At 36.0% G+C, this 18781-nt stretch overlaps 1 protein-coding gene across 2 annotated transcripts in view; it reads right to left on the bottom strand.

Moving 5' to 3' along the window:
- Positions 1-18781, bottom strand: part of ulk1b (unc-51 like autophagy activating kinase 1) — a 30515-nt gene extending 11734 nt beyond the window's left edge. For both annotated transcript variants that reach the window (XM_073824390.1, XM_073824391.1), the window contains exons 1-16: positions 18168-18781; positions 17700-17792; positions 17565-17606; positions 12244-12276; positions 10118-10154; positions 8354-8527; positions 7900-7973; positions 7714-7815; positions 7538-7596; positions 7338-7420; positions 7164-7214; positions 5699-5787; positions 2996-3164; positions 2810-2870; positions 1830-1919; positions 459-593 (exon numbers count right to left, since the gene is read on the bottom strand). In XM_073824390.1, the coding sequence (XP_073680491.1) occupies positions 459-593; positions 1830-1919; positions 2810-2870; positions 2996-3164; positions 5699-5787; positions 7164-7214; positions 7338-7420; positions 7538-7596; positions 7714-7815; positions 7900-7973; positions 8354-8527; positions 10118-10154; positions 12244-12276; positions 17565-17606; positions 17700-17792; positions 18168-18257 (1382 nt within the window). In that variant the 5' untranslated portion in view covers positions 18258-18781. The remainder of the gene's footprint in view (positions 1-458; positions 594-1829; positions 1920-2809; positions 2871-2995; positions 3165-5698; positions 5788-7163; positions 7215-7337; positions 7421-7537; positions 7597-7713; positions 7816-7899; positions 7974-8353; positions 8528-10117; positions 10155-12243; positions 12277-17564; positions 17607-17699; positions 17793-18167) is intronic.

The following is an 18781-nucleotide window of genomic DNA, read 5'->3' as shown; positions in this document are numbered from 1 at the left end:
AGAAAATTGTATTTAACTATGATTATTAAATGAACTTCCATTTTATAAACCATGTTAGCACAACACTTTCTCAAATGATTTACTTCAAATAATCAGATAATATTTATGTTAATGTTCATTTTGTGAATTAAAAGGTTAAATTAAAAGTTTTGTTGGCTTGATTAAGAGCACTGAACTTGGAGGACATTCAGTTTAGAGAAAAACATCTTCTCAGTCGAAAGAAAAAACATCATTTTTACATATAAGAGCATAATTTAGGTTTTACTTGCATTGGACCAAAAAAAAAGCCTCTGTTGTATAACTGTGTTGACCTTCTTTGAATTAAAATTCAGTAAATGCCTCATCTTGTCATTCCAAATCAAATGTATAATCTATATCTTGTGGAGCATGGCCAAGTGAATTAAAATTCCAATTCTGGAATTGCAAGAGCGAAATATTAAGAATGTGCTTTCACTCACTGTGGAGAGCCTTCTTGACCTGGGAACTGGAGGTTTTGCTCCATGCGCTGGTAGTTGTGAATCTGTGTGGGGACTGGAATGGGTACAGACTGCCCATAGTTGCCATAGTTACTCCCAGAAACCTCACTCGGCCTGCTGAGAATGAGGCAGAAATAAAAAGCACGGGGAGGGCCAAAGATATGGAGCGATTGAACAATTAGAGAGAGACAGAAAGGAAAAAGGGAAAACATTAAAGCATAAACATCAGTATATCTTCCAACACCCGATCGATAAAATAAAAACATTTCAGATCTCACAGGAAATTTCTGGATAGGATCTACAAAACAAACAGAGGCTAGGAGAGCTTTATGACCGCCTATTGTGCGTGGCTGTGTGTTTCATGAGCCGTGTTTAATAATGAAGGAGAACAGGACGATCTGTGCCCATCAAAGATGCAATCCTCAAGCCAATCTAGGACTCATTCCCCTTGTGGCAAAAGCCCTGAACTTCAATGACCCAGAAATCAAAGTGTTGCTAGACAGGAAAAGTCATTCTCTGTCTTGCTGCTACATGTAGAAAGCTGTGATCTAAAAACTGCCCATTCAATTAATTAAAGGATTACTCCACTTCCAAAATAAGAATTTCCTGATAGTTTACTCACTCCTACGTCATCCAAGATATTTATGTCTTTTTTTCTTTAGTTGCAAAGAAATTAAGGTTTTTGAGGAAAACATTCTAGGATTTTTCTCCATATAGTGGACTTCAATGGTGCTCAACGGTTAAAAATGTAGTTTCAATGCATGATCCTAGCTAAGGAATAAGGGTCTTATTTAACAAAATGATCGGTTTAGTTATACATATTATTTATACACTTTTTAACCACAAATGCTCATCAGGTTTAGCTCTGTGATGTGCAAAAACTGCATTTTTAACCTTCAATCCGTTCTGCACCATATAAGTCCACTATACGAAGAAAAATCCTGTAATGTTTTCCTCAAAAAAAAAAAAAAAAAAAACTTTATTTCATTGCGATTGAAGAAACAAAGACATGAAGATCTTGGATGACATGGGGGTGAGTAAATTATCAGGAAATTTTTATTTTGGAAGTGGAGTAATCCTTTAATTATAATTGAATTAATTGAAGTGGAGCACCAGCACAAAAATAAATAAATATAAAAATAGATAAAAATAAATAAATAAATGCAACTCAAAATAAATATAAATGAAAATAATAATAATAGTACACATCTATAAAATTAAATAAATAATTTCATGACTAGTCAACTTTCATGACTCCCTATTTGCTTGCAAAAAAGCAGCTGAAATGCCCTGACATGAAAAGGTCATTTTTTATTACTTTGGCGTTGTACGTTAATCTGGCTGTGTTCTTACCCGCTGGGTCCTGGAGAGCTGCTGTAGGAGGGAGAGCGTGGTGGGGTTTTTCCTTGACTGCATTGACCTCCAGATGCCAGAAGAGAGCTCCTGAAGCAGGACAGAGATGGAGAACATTAGCAGTGGATTCATGCCAAATGATACTTCAGAATATGTTAGCATGGTTAATTAGTGAGGGAAATTCACTCCATTTAACCGTATCAAAATGAAAATTTAATTATGGAAGCTGTAAAGCGCATACGGCCTTTACAACCAAACATTAAAGACTGTGCCAAGAGCACAATTTTTTTATTTAATATATTACCATTCAAAAGTCAGGGTCAGAGGGAGTTTTTCTTTTTGGGAAGAAATGTATTCTTTTATCCAACAAAGATGAAATTGATCAAAAGTGATTGATGATGTTATGATGTTATGAAATACTATTCTTTAGAATTTTCCATTTATCAATGAAATTCTAAAAAAAATGCTGTTTTGTGCATCAAATGAGCATGTGGAAGTGATTTCTGAGGAATCCTGTTGCAAACCGGGTTCATCTAGCACCTGTAAAATTTGTGGGCATTAATAGAGCTTACATGTATATTCATGAATTTGGCATTTGTATTAAAATGTCTGTTTTTAGGAATCAAACCCAAAACCTTGCTGTTGTAATTGACCTAAAATTGGTTTTGATTTATATGCAAATGACAGATTCATTTTATAGTCAAGCATTTCTATTTATTAGCCTATGGGTGAGGCTTCCGGTTCATATAACAATGTGCAGTAAACTATAAAACAGTTCGCATTATAAACCAGTGTGTTCATAATTAAGATGATACATTAAAATAATATGTTGAGACACACCAATTAGCATTATCAAGCAGCAAAACAAGCTGTTCTGTACAGCTAAAAATAGCTGGGCGTGGAAGAGACTGGAAGCCACACCCATAAAAATTACATGAAGAAAAAGGTGGGATCTGTAAACGGTTAAAGTGAGCTCTTACCCACTATACATCAGACTGTCTTGGAGAACCTTTCCTGTTGGCATGTCACAGGTAAGCTCACCTAAAAAGACAGAAAGAGGGAAAAAAGATGATAAATCCCTAGAACTCCCACTTGGCAGTCGCAATGTTTTTTGAGTGAGGAGAAGGAAATGGAATAAATTTGCTTTCAGGACAAAGTCTTCTTACTGGGGAAATTAGCTGGAACCATGACAAAATCATCAGTGTCACAGGATGAGTTCTTGCTACTGCTGCCGCCTCCGCCACCTCCCGAGTCCTTCAGCAGGTATCCTGGAGAATCCTGGGTAGGGGAGGCTAACACCTTTGCACGGACCTGCTGGATCTCCGCAAGGGATTGCTAAAAAATACATAAAAAGATGAGAGTCTTTTGTAGACCTGAATCTGCTAAAATGATTTTGTTAATAAATAAAATGTAGTTATTTGGCATAGAAGATATTCACAAAAATATATAAAATATTGCAGTACATTTGATGGAATATCCTTAAATATTATTTATTTTTCTTCAGGGATAGAAATAGTAGTGCAGTCGGCGCCGATTGCCTTGTGGGCAGCGCGCCGACATACAGCGCCATTGCGCTCCAGGCGTCCCGTGTTCGAATCCCGACCACAGACTGTAAAAAATATGGACGTAGTGTCCGTGACGTCACCCGTAGGATTCTGAAGCGCTATTTTGAAGCTCATAGTGGGCGGGATTCGGCTGTCGCCATCTTGGAATTGTGTCACCGCGCGTCACTCCCGGATAATCAAAAATGGGCAAAAAGGCGGGACGTCAGTGGAGCTGGTTGCTGAAAAACAGCAGCGGCAATCCCCCTGTCACTCAAGTGGCCACGCCCTTAATTATGCTGAACTTTAAGGCTTAATATAACTTAAACGGATGAGTTATAAAAAAAATTCACCCCCCTCACAGTTGACATGAAGGGCAAAACTAGCTATATAGACCAAAACCATTTTTTGAACCAGGCTGTAAACATACTTTTTTCTGCTGTAAAGTTGGGCATTTTAACATGGGGAGTCAATGGGACTGACTCCCTTTTGCAGCCAGTCTCTAGCGGCCAGTCGATGAATTGCAGTTTAAGTCACTTCCGTGTTGGTTTCAACAGAGAGAGCGGGAGGTTGCCGCTTGATCCCGACTCGAGAACCTTCATCGATCCCGCCCCCATCTCTCTCCCACTTCACTTCCTGTCATTACTAATCTGCCCTATCATAATAAAAAAAAAAAAATGCAAAAATGCCATAAAAATAAAATCAGGAAAAAAAAATATAAGAAATAATAGTGCAAGACTTTTCTTTAATGTATTTCAAAATTTTGAAAGCAGTTAATATATAAATTGATAATAACTGACATGAAGACTGTTAAATTGTTTCTATTTCAAATAAATGCTGTTCTTTTAAACTTTATATTCATCAAAGAAATCATGAAATAATAGTTTCATGGTTTCAACAAAAGCTAAAAATTTTAAATTGCAATAATATTTTACAATATCATAATTCTTACTGTATTTTTGATCAAATAAATGCAGCCTTGGTGAGCATAAGAATTATTTTTTAAGAAACAACATTAAAACAATCTGTCCTTTGGAAAGTAGTGTAAAAAACAAGAATAAAAAATATATATATATTAAAGGAAACCCTGGGTATTAAGACTTGTATCGCTTAATATAATATAAATTAAGTTTCTTACTGAATTATGTAGCAGAAAACCCATGAATGACTTACGTTAATAAAAAAATCCTTATTGTTTTACACATATTTTGGACTATGGGGGTGCCATTTTTTTTAATGATGTGAAATGGATGCACTTGGTGAGCTACTGGTGCTAACTGTTGCTAATTTCACCACAACACCTCAGAATACACAACTCAGAAAATAAAATACTGATTCGATGCCACATTGTCCGACTTTTGGTTTAGGGCAACAAGAGAAGTGATGTAAGTCTTCACTGCTTTTTCTAGCGATAAGAGGAGAAAGAATGGGAAGATGCCTGTGGATGAATAAAACTTCCTAAAGACCTGCGTCTTTGTTCTTTCCACCTCAGCCCTGATGTCTTTGAGGCTTTTAGTAGACAACAGCTACTGAAAGAGCTTACAAATGGCACAGTCAAGAAATGCTAGATGCCATCCTGGCAGCTTGTCATGCTGCCAAAGCCACTGAAGAAGTTTCTCAGTGCAGATTTCACTTGATATCCAGAAATTTAGACTCCTTGAGGGGAAAATCAATGGTATGACATTTGCTTTAAGCCTACACTTACATCCACCTGTAAGCTCTTTCAGTAGCTGTGGTCATAGTATCAGTATTTTACTTTCAGAGTTGGGCATTCTGAGTTAAAAATATCAACAAGTCATGTCATAATGGCGCCATGTGGAATTTTCAAATAATGAAAATCTTCCATGGGTTTTCTGCTACATATTTCAGTGAGAGACATCATTCATGTTACAATGTCATAATACCCAAGGTTCCCTTTAACAAAAAGAAATGAATGCTATTTATGACTATGCATAGACCTCAGATAATGAAAATGTGACAGTATGATTTCTTTTTGTTTGAAGCCCTGACCTTTACACAGAATTCTGATGCCATGAGACCCATAAAACACCACAAAAAACAGAGCTGATCAACATGTGGTTCCAATCACGGATTAGTGATACAAGCCACCATAAAATGTTAAGAAAGTGCATCTTTGTTTGAGAAGGCATCTGGCTGCTGTGCTTATTTATCTCCATGTCTGTGACAAACTCCTGACACTCCAACACTTATTCAGTGCAACTGACACAACGTACCACCATTGATTTTACAAATGAACTACTTGGACATGAACACACTTACACACACACACACACACACACACACACACACACACACACACACACTTACAGGAGGAGAGGCCAGGTGTGAAGTAGACGAACTGCTGCATGAGCTTGCAGAGGCTGAATTGGGAAAGCAAGTCACGGTCACTGGAGCAGCTGTGATAAACGCAGAGACACACACACTTAATATCCTGGAAGATGGATGGTACTTTCTATAAATACAGAACACTATGATGTCCGATGACTTTAAGCAGGTCTTAATTGGTCAACTCTCTAAACTCTATCCAACAATTACAGTGAGAATGTTAACATCTAATTAACGTATATTCAAATCATTAGGGTAAAAACTAAAATGAACTAATTTTATTTAAATCAGTTAAATAATATTTAGAATATTTAGCTGTATCTTGTATTTTGTAGTTATTTAATGTGAAATGTGTTTATGAAAAACGACAAACCAACATTTAGTCCCAATTTTGCTACACTCAACTGACTGATAGCTTAATTTACCGTGTTACCATTCTGGTGTTGCAATTATTCTAATTACGCCGTAACAGTTATAAATATCTTTTAATATATATTGATTATATTTCTTAAAGAGATAGTTCACCCATATGAAAATAACCCCATGATTTACTGACCCACAAGCCATCCTGGGTGTATATGACTTTCTTCTTTCAGACTAATACAATCTGAGTAATATTAAAAAATGTCCTGACTTTTCCAAGCTTTATAATGGCAGTGAATGGCTGTTTATATTCATAAGTCCAACAGAAGTCCAATAAAGCTCTGGTGAGAATATGCTAGTCTGGCGAGAACCAAGTTTTGTTTACAGCAAAGGAAAACCAGTCTAATTTGGCTTATATCAAAATTTTGCAACATTTTTCTTTACAAATCATTTTGTACTTTTAATTTGTGACCAGTGTTTTGTTTTGCCTTCTCCACTGACTTCTCAACAGAGCTTACGCTACGCCTGCGTCCTATATCACCTTCTGGAACACCACAGTTTTAAATCTGGATATTTTTCTTACACAAACACATCGATTTACTTCAGGAGGCCTTTATTAATCCCCTGGAGCCACATGGAGTACTTTTTATGATACATGGATGGATGCACTTTATTGGACTTCAAAAAAAAAAAAAAAAAAAAAACTCAACAGCCATTATAAAGCTTAGAAGAGCCAGAACATTTTTGAATATAACTCTGATTGTATTCGTCTGAAAGAAGAAATTCATATAGAACTAGGATGGCTTGAGGTGAGTAAATCATGGGGTAATTTTAATTTTTTGGATGAGCTTTCCCTTTAATTTGCAAAATTTGGTCATTTGAATTTAAAAGTTTTTTTTTTATATGTATTGATAAAAAAGAATCAGGGTGTTAAACCAAATTTTAGTAGCAAGGATGCAAACCTTGCTACTAAAGATTGAGTGTTACTGAGCATTAATCTAAAGATTAAGCATTATTGACCATTTAAAACAGCAAAAACAGAAGAAAAAAAAGAAGTAAAAACAATGGCAGTATAATAACTTACACTTCTTCATAGAGGAGCTTGCCTCCAAGAAAGGGTGTCTGAAGAATTCATCTATAAACAAAATATTTCACAGTCAGCTTAAGAAGAATACATAATGAATCATTGCCAAAGCAAACTTATAAATAGCAAACACTGCTTCATCTTCTAATGGGCATAGACACTCAGGATACTGACCAAAGTCCATACGGTCCTTATGGTTCCTCTGCAGGAGGCCAAGCAGCAGGTGTCTGAGATGGCTGGAAGTTTCTCTGGGAATGCTTTAGAGAGAGAGGGGAAAATAAAGGGACTTTTACACATGGTTTAGCAGAATCTGTACTCCAAAACTAACTTGAAAGGTACCAACAGCTTTCAGAGTCAATAAGAGATGCACTTACTTTGGGCTAAGAGTTTTATTTTTCTCATAAAACAATCGGAGGTCCTGGGGACTGCTGGCCTGATGGATGGACAATCACAACAATTTTGTTTTTACATTTTCCTAATGGCATGGATGCATCGTATCTTACACTTGAAAATGACAGCTACATAATTAACTTGAAGTGCATCTACATACCTGAAATGGAGCCTTCCCAGTCAGGCACTGAAACACAATGGTCCCTATACTCCACAGGTCAGCCTTTGCATCATAGTTCTGTGACATAATAACCTCAGGTGCCTGTTGAAAAGCATTTCAGAGTTATAATCACAGTGATGCACTTGTATGCGCAAAGTCTGAGAAGAAAACCTATATAATTCATACCATGTACATGGGGGATCCACAGAGTGTGGCAGCCATCATGTTGTTCTGGAGGTACCTTGCGAAGCCAAAGTCAGCTGTAGAGACCAAAATAAGATCTTAGAAACCATGCTAGTAAAGTAATGCACTCTGGGTAATAGCAAACCAGAGAACACTGTTAAATCATTAAATGGACTTTACAAAGAGTGGTTTTAGAAGTCAATATATTTTATATTTATATCACTAAACAATCTTATCACTGGCCTAAAGCTATTCAATTCAATAAAGTTTGTCAATCTATCTGAGGTAGACTTAGCAGCCATTTAAAGTGAAGCCACCAAGCAGAACACAAATAGTGTGCTCTGCAAAAGTTAGACCTGCTTAAGCATATGGATGCAGTATCTAGAGTTTCTAAACCTTTGAAAGACGAGAATGTAAAAACGATACACCAGATGCAGAAACACTGGCGCACACACACCTATCTTGATGCAGGTGTTGTTGGAGTGTGTTTTTCGGCCTGCAGGATGGGACAACAGGATGTTCTGGGGTTTCAGGTCTCTGTGGATGATCCCTTTGGCCTGAAGGACCCTCATGGCCCCTGCGATCTGCTGCAGGAATACTCGGATGGTGTCTTCACTTAAAGTGCCCTTAGCTAAAACGCCATTAGAGTAAAGATCAGTTTACTGGGACTGGGCTATTAAATAATATATAGCTATTAAATGTTTAAAATACACTACCAGTCAAAATTTTATGTTTTAAAAAAAAAAATTCTGCTCACGAAGCATGCATTTATTTGATCCAAAGTACAGCAAAAACTGCATTTTTTATATATTTGTACAATTTAAAATAACTGTTTTCTATTTGAATATATTTTAAAATGTAATTTATTTCTGTGATCAAAGCTATATTTTCAGCACCATTACTCACATGATCCTTCAGAAATCATTCTAATATGCTGATTTGCTGTTCAAGAAACATTTATTATAATTATTATCAATGTTTAAAACAGTTGAGTATATTTTTTTAGGATCCTTTGATGAACAGAAAGATCCAAAGATAAGAATTTTCTGAAATAAAAAGCTTTTGTAATATTATACACAAAAGCTTGGATTCAGTATAAGAAAAAAAACTTTTATTAATCAAGGATGCTTTAAATAGATAAGTGACGATAAAATACATGTATAATGTTGCAAAAGATTTTTATTACAAATAAATGCTGTTCTTTCTCATACTCATCTACTCATAACATAATAACAATAAATGTTTTTGAGCAGGAAATCAGAATATTAGAATGATTTCTAAAGGATCATGTGACTGGAGTAATCATGCTAAAAAAAATTGAAATCACAGGAATAAATTACTTTTTAAAATGTATTTAAATAGAAAACAGTAACTGGGTAATTCCATGCAAATGTCAACATTACCATGAAAAAATAAAGTATTTTAAAGTATTTCCCAAGCTTCAAAACAACATATTAGAATGGCATTTGAAAGATCACATGACACTGAAGACTGGAGTAATGATGCTGAAAATTCAGCTTGAAAATGCTGAAAATTTAAAAACTAAAAAATACTAATATAATGTTTTCTATTATATCACCTGGCCTTGACTCTACACTGGTTACACTATATACAATTCATATAACAACTGGTAACCAGTTACACATTTTACAGGCAAATCAAATGCAAATTCAACACAATCCTTCCCCAGTGCAATGCATATCGACTAAGAGAGCACTGCATAGCTATTGTCTATAAATCCAAATGGCTTAATGCACATTGCATATACAAGCAAAGTAATACGCTGTAGTGATTCACCTATTTTTTTTTCTTTTGTCTCATGTAAAGCTCCCATAAGAACAAAATTCCTCATGTTTCGATTTATCAGAGCAACTACTTCCTCTAAAAACAAGCTCACACCCTACAGTCAACAGTTTCCTCAAACCCACTTTAAACAAAACATACATACACACACCCTAAACCCGTCTGGCCTAACTTCCTGAGTTTGGCTTTGCATGTTTTGATATTAGCCAATATCATTGTTTTCATCGCACAAGCAAAATAAGCAAATAATTGTTGCAATTAAAGCTAAGTTAAACCTTGCTACTTTGTCTAAGTACACAAATTATGTATTATTAAGAAGGAATAATAAAGGCAGCTGGTGTGCTTAGAATCTACAGCAAAAAAAAAAAAAAAAATACAAAATGAGGTCAAAGCGTGATAAATGAAATGTCCCACTTACAGTGCAAGTAGTCAGCCAGATCTCCCCCATTGCAGTACTGGAGTCAAAGAAAGAACATTGATCTTTTTATTATGAATAGGAGCAGCACACAATGCTGAATAACAAAACCTGCATGTGAATAGGGCTTAGTTCACTGCACAGAGAGAGGCGATTCAGATGCATATTAAAACAAGTCACTTAGAAAAGACGGGCCGTTATTTCCCTTTGTGCAGCACTGATGGGCTTCCCAATGGCCCCATTGCCTTTCCATAGAGCTTTTCTGAGAACTGACATGGTGGCGTGGCATCTACAGGAAGTTAAGTATCATAGCAATTGGATAAACCTAACAAATCCTCACCGTGTCACACAAAACAACCTGAAACCAGGTCTGTTTCTGTTTAAAGGAACACTCCACTTTTTTTGGAAATAGGCTCATTCTCCAACTCCCCCCGAGTTAATAAATTGAGTTTTACCGTTTTGAAATCCATTCAGCCGTTCTCCTGTTCTGTCGATATCACTTTTAGCATAGCTTAGCATAGATGATTGAATCCTATTAGACCAATAGCATCATGTTCAAAAATGACCAACGAGTTTCCATATTTGTTGTATTTAAAACTTGACTCTTCTGTAGTTATATCGTGTACTATGACCGGTGGAAATACAAAGCTGTGAGTTTCTAGGCTGATAAGATTAGGAACTACACTTCCATTCCGGCGTAATAGTCAAGGAAGTTCGCTGCCGTAATATGGCCAAAGCAGGCAGAGTATTATCAGAAATGAGTTCCCAGCTAGTTTAGCATTTGCACATGTGCTGCGTGGTATTACTGCTCCTGCTTCAGCCATATTACGGCAGCAAACTTACTTGACTATTACGCCGGAATGGGAGTGTAGTTCCTAATCTATCAGCCTAGAAAATTGAAGCTTTGCATTTCCACCGGTCTTAGTACACGATATAATTACAGAAGAGTCAAGTTTTAAATAGGACAAATATCGAAACCCGTTGGTCATTTTTGAACGTGACGCTATTGGTCTAATAGGATTCAATGATCTATGCTAAGCTATGCTAAAAGTGATATCGCCAGAACAGGAGAACGGCTGAATGGATTTCAAAACGGTAAAACTCAACTTATTAAAGGAGAACTCCGGTGTGATATTGACCTAAAGTGTATTGAATCATGATACCGAGTGTGAACGTACCTTGCATATTTCATCTCGGTTTGTGTCCTGCTGTCCGAAATCTGGGGTCAGTTAGCCGATGCTCACAACAGGTTGTCAATGAAAGTCAATCGGGCATCGAAGGAACCATGTAAATAAATCACTGTTTTACGCCATTTACGAGGCACAAAGTAGCTCCGCACTTCATCGGTAGACTTCCTAGGGCCCTGACATTTAAAACGAGACATTGAGAACTCAGAAAAAGCACCGGTAGTTTATTTACAAGAAGATTTATACAGACAGTACATGGGAAAGAAAATCCGGTAGCCACCATCCTGAACTTAGTCACGATATATCGAGTGTCGAGCACCAATGAATTTATCAGGTTTTCAACGTATCAGGTTGTAGTTCCTTCGTGCTCGACACTCGACTTATCGTGACTACATTTAAGATGGCGGCGACTGCTCTGTTCCTGGTGGAAGATGTCTGTATAAATCTTCTTGTAAATAAACTACCGGTGCTTTTTCTGAGTTCTCAATGTCTCGATTTAAATGTCAGGGCCCTAGGAAGTCTACCGATGAAGTGTGGAGCTACTTTGTGCCTCATAAATGGCGTAAAACAGTGATTTATTTACATGGCTTTTCCGATGCCCTGTTCACTCTCATAGACAGCCTGTTGTGTGCATCGGCTAACTGACCCCAGATTTCGGACAGCTGGACACAAACCGAGATGAAATATGCAAGGTACGTTCACACTTGGTATCATGATTCAATACACTTTAGGTCAATATCACACCGGAGTTCTCCTTTAACTCAGGGGGAGTTGGAGAATGAGCCTATTTCCAAAAAAAGTGGAGTGTTCCTTTAAGGGTGTCATTATTAACAACTGCAGCTGTCTTCCGTTGACCCTAGGGAATGGCTAATTGCAGGTATTACCCCGGTACAAACAGACAAGATCAACAACAAAAGACACTGGGAAAACAGACCCACTTACCTCCATCACTAGGTACACAGAGCTTGCCGTTTCCTAGAAAAAAAAAAACAGAAAAAAAAAAAAAAAAACACATGAGTAATTGAATTCAACACTGGGACAGACAGGTGGCCGGGGACAGTAAATTAATTCATGTTCTTTAATATATATTCAAATAACATCTCATGTCGAGACGTGTGGGAACATGTTTACAGAGGGTATTGGAACCGGTGTTAACAGCTTATTTGGGTGTATTGTAAATGCAGTGGGTTGAGACTAATTCACATATGGTGTGAGTGTGCTTTCTCTGCACTGGGTCATAATGGGCTAATAAAGGCAAGGGGAAGGCCAAAGGTCACAGGCTCTGTAAGCATTATATGTTTTCAAAGTTCAATGTGCGACAGTGCGACAGATTTCTATTGAAGGCACACCATTGAACCTCAGTCAAACACAAGAGAGTACAGATACTGCTGATACTGTGAAATGCGAGTGGCGCTAACCACGATGCAAGGGTGTTGTGGGTGATTTTCAGAGTTGCAGTTGTTCTGGTTTGAGTGGATTTAGTGCATGATGTGTGGTTGCCATGAATAATCTGCTAAATAAGACAATAAAAAACTAAAACAGTTCACTATTAGTATTACAATAGTTTTAACAAATTCAATTTAATTCACATTATAATGTACACTACCAGTCACATGTTTTGAACATTAAGATTTTTAATGTTTTTCTTTAAAGAAGTCTCTTCTGCTCACCATGCCAGCATTTATTTGATTCAAAATACAGCAGAAGCAGAAATATTGTGAAATATTTTTACTATTTAAAATATCTGCTTTCTATTTGAATATATTTTAAAATGTAATTTATTCCTGTGATCAAATCCAAATTTTAAGAATCATTACTCCAGTGTCACATTATGAGAAATCATTCTAATATGCTGATTTGCTGTTCAAGAATTTTTATTATTATTATTTTTATTATCAATTTAAAAAAAATGGTGAGTACATTTTTCTCAGGATTCTTTTATGGATAGAAAGATCCAAAGATCAGCATTTATATGAAATAAAAAGCTTACATTATACACTCTACCATTCAAAAGCTTGGAGTCAGTATAATTTTTGGGAAAGAAATTTTAGAAATAAATAATTTAGCAAGGATTGTTCAAATCAATCAAAAGTGATGTTAAGGACATTTATAATGTTACAAATGATTTCTATTTCTGAAAAAATCTAATAATAATAATAAATGTTTTTTGAGTAGCAAATCAGAATATTAGAATGATGTCTGAAGAATCATGTGACTGTAATGATGCTAAAAAATTAGCTTTGAAATTTACTGTTTTTGCTGTACTTATATACAAATAAACACAGGCTTGGCGAGCAGAAGAGGCTGTTCAAAAACTTTTGACTGGTAGTGTGTAAAAAATAGATATTCATTTTAAGACTTGCTCTCTTTAAAATTTTATATGTGTGTTAAATGCAAATAAAAAACAGTGAGACATTTTTCAAAATATCTTCTTCTCCACAGAAGAAAGAAAGCCATACAGGTTTGGAAGGAATAAATAATACCAATTTTAATTTTTGGGTGTGCTATCCCTTTAAGTATGATACCAAAAAATATCAACCAATAAAAATTGTTTTTGATTATGCTTTAGAACATGTTAATCCTTATGCATCAATGTCAGTCTATATGCTTTAAGGCAATGATTAACATATATAAACACACACACACACACACACACACACACACACACACACACACACACACACACACACACACTAGCTTTTCAAACAGAAATGTCCTCAGTACATATGAACTGACTAAACAAATCAAACACATGGTATATTCTTAAAACCATGCTAGGTGGCCTTCTTCGAAGCGGCCAAAGCACTAACTATACAACTTTTTTTTTTTTTTTTTGTAAGTCGTGTTTTGTCTGTTTGTAAAGAGTGTCAACATATCGTTACGCAAGAAAAAATTTCAGATTCGTCTGACAATAAAAGTCATATCATATCATAACTATCCAGGCAATCGCTATCAGTCCTAGAGGACAGGTTGTGTTTGCTATCAAGTCGGCTTTTATGGCACCATAATTCTGTTATTTCTTGAACCCATGGCTGAGGCCTTTCGAAAAAATACAGAGTAGCCCACTTAGAACGACCTTATCACTTAGCAACAGATGACCCCTCCCCCCCTTGTGGTGACCGCCTCAACCAATGAGCCGAATCGGCTGATCCGTGACTGGCATATGTTGCTGACTCAGCGTTGCAGAAGTTTTACTTTCTGCCACTGAAGACAGACTCTAGTCGGCTGTGCAGTCAGACTGAAACTAAGCCAAACATCGCTGTTTAATGACAACTAGCGCTTGAACGAGTTTGGCGACTCAGTTGGGAAAATCCAACAGGCCCAACATCAGTCACAGACAGTTTGGTGCCTAGATGATTGATGTTCATGAGGGTGATAAAGTGAGCTTTGCTTATGAACACAGCAGACCCGTGAGATCTGCTAATGTTGAATTTAACCACAGGCGCAGTGGAGACCCTACTAAACTGGTTCTGGAGAGGACTTTTGTTACTTTTACATGCTTTCTTTCAAATGTAACCATTATATTTAGCACTCTACGGTTGACCTGAAATATTACTGAACCTGTTGAGATCCAATTTTAAAAATAAAGGTTTCAAAAGAGGATTTTTGCAGAGATGCCATCGAGCGAAGAACCATTTTTCGATCCCCAAGAAACCTTTCACTGAATTTTTTTCTTACTGTGAAGAACATTTTAAGACGTTAGATGCTAATGCAGACTTTTTAGTTTGAAGAAAGTTTGTTTCACTTTGATATTAAAAACTAAAAGCCCTGATGCACTAAAAATAACTCTGCCCCAAAGCTTGTTTCTTTGTTTGCAAGGAAAAGATGGCCAGATTAACTCTCGCAAGGTTCATCCTGCACAAACAAGCACAAGTTTGTCACGTGTGGCAAGGAGCCAAGCAGGTCACAGACTTTTCCCTCCAGGGTAGTGCAAAAACTACTTGAACTTTATTGGCATTCAATTTACAGACAGTCAACACCACAGCAGAAAGTGGTGTGACTATCCAGGAGATGTGAGAAGAGATCAGATCAGAGAAGCATGTGGCGAAAATGTGCCGAGGCACTTGTAGCTGTACCTCTTGAAAGCAACACTAGAGTGTGAGCACCTCATTCACAAAGCTGTCATGATTGAAGTGGAGACAAAAGCAACACCAAAGCTTAGTGTAAACTGTAAAAGCTAAGCAAAAAAAGCACTACGTGAACCGCATGGATATGGCAACTCTTTAGTAACATGGTATATATATATCAAGGTAAAATGGTATTTAACACATACGTTAGAACAGTAGTTTTGATCGACAGGGGTATTCAATCGCTGAAAAATACTGAAATGGAAATGTTTCAAACATTTTAATTTAGTTACTTGCTTATGTTGTTTTAAACCCATAAATCTAAGACTTTATAAAAAACATTTTTACAGTCTTACAGGTTTGTAACAAAATGAGGATCAGTAAATGACAGTATTTTAATTTTTTTTGTGTGAGCTAACACTTTAAAAATGAAAACATTTAAACAAAAGTATAGTTTCATTTTTTACTTTAGCTTATTGAAAATAATTACATCACCAGTCAAAAGTTTTTGAACAGATTTGTAATGTTTTTTTAAGAAGTCTCTGCTGCTCACCAAGCCTGCATTTTTTTTATCCAAAGTACAGCAAAAATTTTGAAATATTTGTACTATTTAAAATAATTGTTTTCTATTTGAATACATTTTAAAATGTAATTTATTCCTGTGATTTCAAAGCTGAATATTTAGCATCATTACTCCAGTCACGTGATCCTTCAGAAATCATTTTAATATTCTGATTTGCTGCTCAAAAACATTTATTATTAATATTATTATGTTGGAAACAGCTCAGTAGATTTTTTTCGAGTTTCTCTGATGAATAGGAGATTCAGAAAAACCTCAATTATCTGAAATAGAAATCTTTTGTAACATTTTAAATGTCTTCATGATCACTTTTGAGCAATTTAAAGCATCATTGCTAAATAAAAGTATTAATTTCTATAATTTCTTTCCCCCCAAAATAAAAAAAATATACTGACTCCAAGCTTTTGGAATGGTATAGTGTATAATGTTACAAAAGCTTTTTTATTTCAGATAAATGTTGATCTTTGGATCTTTCTACTCAAATAATCCTGAACTAAAACGTACTCAACTGTTTTAAATATTGATAATAATAATTTTCTTAAACATCAAATCATCATATTAGAATGATTTCTGTGAGATGGAAGACTGGAGTAATGATGTTGAACGTTTAGGTTTTATCAAAGGAATAAATTACATTTTAAAATTTATTCACACAGAAAGCAGTTATTTTAAATAATAAAAATATTTCACAATATTACTGGTTTTGCTGTACTTCAAGTCAAATAAATGCAGGCTTGGTGAGCAGAAAAGACTTCTTCAAAAAGCATTAAAAATCTTTCTGTTCAAAAAATTTTGACTGGTAGTGTGCTTTTTTTTTTTTAATAAATTATAATGATTTAATAATGTGTTGACTAATAATCATTGTATAAATAATTCATTTATACATTTTAATGACCTGGTGATTAACTATAGCCAATCAAATGACTATGGTTATTATTTCATGAGTGACTAACAAACATTGTATTAAAGGTGGCACATTAAAGCACAACTGGTTAGAGGTATTTTGTATTTTGTGGCCTTTACTCACACCAGTAAAACACGCCTGACACATTAACCTCATGATGACCCCAGGGCAGAGCAAATACCAAAAACCCAGGTGTTTGAAAACCGTGTCAACACTTTAATGAAACCATTTCACCAGTCTGGCTACACAGGTTTCACTTGCACCGTTGCAAGGAAGGCTTTCACTAGTGCCAATGAACTCTGAATAAGTAAACAATATCTCTTCCTGGTATTAAAAAAAATAGTGTTTGCATCTATACTGCTTTCATTTATAGCATTCTCAGCATAACACAATAATATAAACATTGAAATCTTTAAGTTTAAATATTTAATAAGACATAAATGTGCAAGACTCCAATACCCACAATGCCCTGCAACACAGCCATTAAAAACAAGTGCACATGTCATGTCAATAGAAAGAACATGTGACTGTTTTTAACCAATCAATGCACAGGAAGTCATGATACAGCTTTGGGAATGGTAAAACATACATTTAAACCCTGTAAGCCTATAATAACTAGTAAAATATGTGTATTTAATAGTAAAGTTGTAACCATTTTCTCTAAACAGCTGTCCATACAATCTTTCACAGAGTAATGTACATATCAACCTACCTGGAAGTCATGCAATGCAACAATGTTCTCATGTTTCAGTTCCTAAAGAAAACAAATAAGAATTCATTTGCAAACGAAAATGCTTTAGTTTATGTTCTGAAAATGCAATGCATTGCCAATACAACCAGAACGTACCTTTAATATCTTGATCTCTTTTCCTAGAAGAGTCTGAGATTTGGCCAGATTCTTCTTGTTTATGCATTTAACTGCAACTTCCCAATCATGCTTCTGAAAAGTACAATGATTTTAGTTGTTAAACATAATCATCTTGTAGCCTATCCTGTATCAAACATATGCCCAGGCATGTCTATGGTCAGCTCTATTGTTTCACAATCTCTGATAAACGGTCATCTCTAAAAATTAAAATGGCACATTAAAAGCTTAGAACTGTAGATAATGGGTTTTGATGCATTCCATATCTATAATACTGGACATTTAATCTCTTATTCTAGCCTGCATCTGTTGTGCTTGAGGCCTTTAAGGTGGTATGCCAGTTCTACAACCAGTATGTAAACAGAAACCAAATCTTATCAGCACACAATGTCACCACTGAATGCAGGCGGAAATGGTGAAATATACATGTTTTAAATGTTATTTTCTCACCTCTCGATTCCTGCCTTTGAATACCACAGCGAAGGCACCGTGTCCTATAAGGTCCTTCCTGCTGAACTCGAATTTCCCGACAGTCTCCATCTCTCACCTGATCCCAAATATTGCAGCTTGACTATTTATGTGAAATAAAGCTGGCCCACAAATATCCTCTTTCTGCTTCCCTCTTCTCCTCTGTCTGGACGAGGCTGTTGGAAAGTTGAACCCCACTTCTGCGTTCCATGGGCAGCCTTTCCATACAAATACCCCTCTCCTCTTTCATGATATCCTGGAGGTGAAGAGGAGATCTACTCCTTTTAATTATGACAGTCCCCCATGTCGGCAAACCGCTTGTCCGAACTGGTAAATGAATAAAATCGAGCTACGCTAAAAAAAATACCACCTTAAAACGCTAGCGATGGGTTTGTTTGTGTACATCCGATGTTGTCAGCTCTGCTAATATCCTCGCGCTCGTGTTCGGGGTCACGTCCGGCTCGTATGGTCCCGATTGTAAATAACACGGTTGTCTTTTCACCAAATGTCCCTGAGATATCTGAAAAGCTCGAGAAAGATTTGTCTATTGGTCTCAACAAAGACCTCAATTTAGTCGAGGTCTGCAGCGCTGCGCA

The sequence above is a fragment of the Garra rufa genome, chromosome 19 (genome assembly GCF_049309525.1).
Source record: "Garra rufa chromosome 19, GarRuf1.0, whole genome shotgun sequence".
NCBI classification, from domain to species: domain Eukaryota; kingdom Metazoa; phylum Chordata; class Actinopteri; order Cypriniformes; family Cyprinidae; genus Garra; species Garra rufa.
The sequence above is the reverse complement of the archived record's forward strand: the minus strand, read 5'-3'. Positions and strand labels throughout refer to the sequence as shown.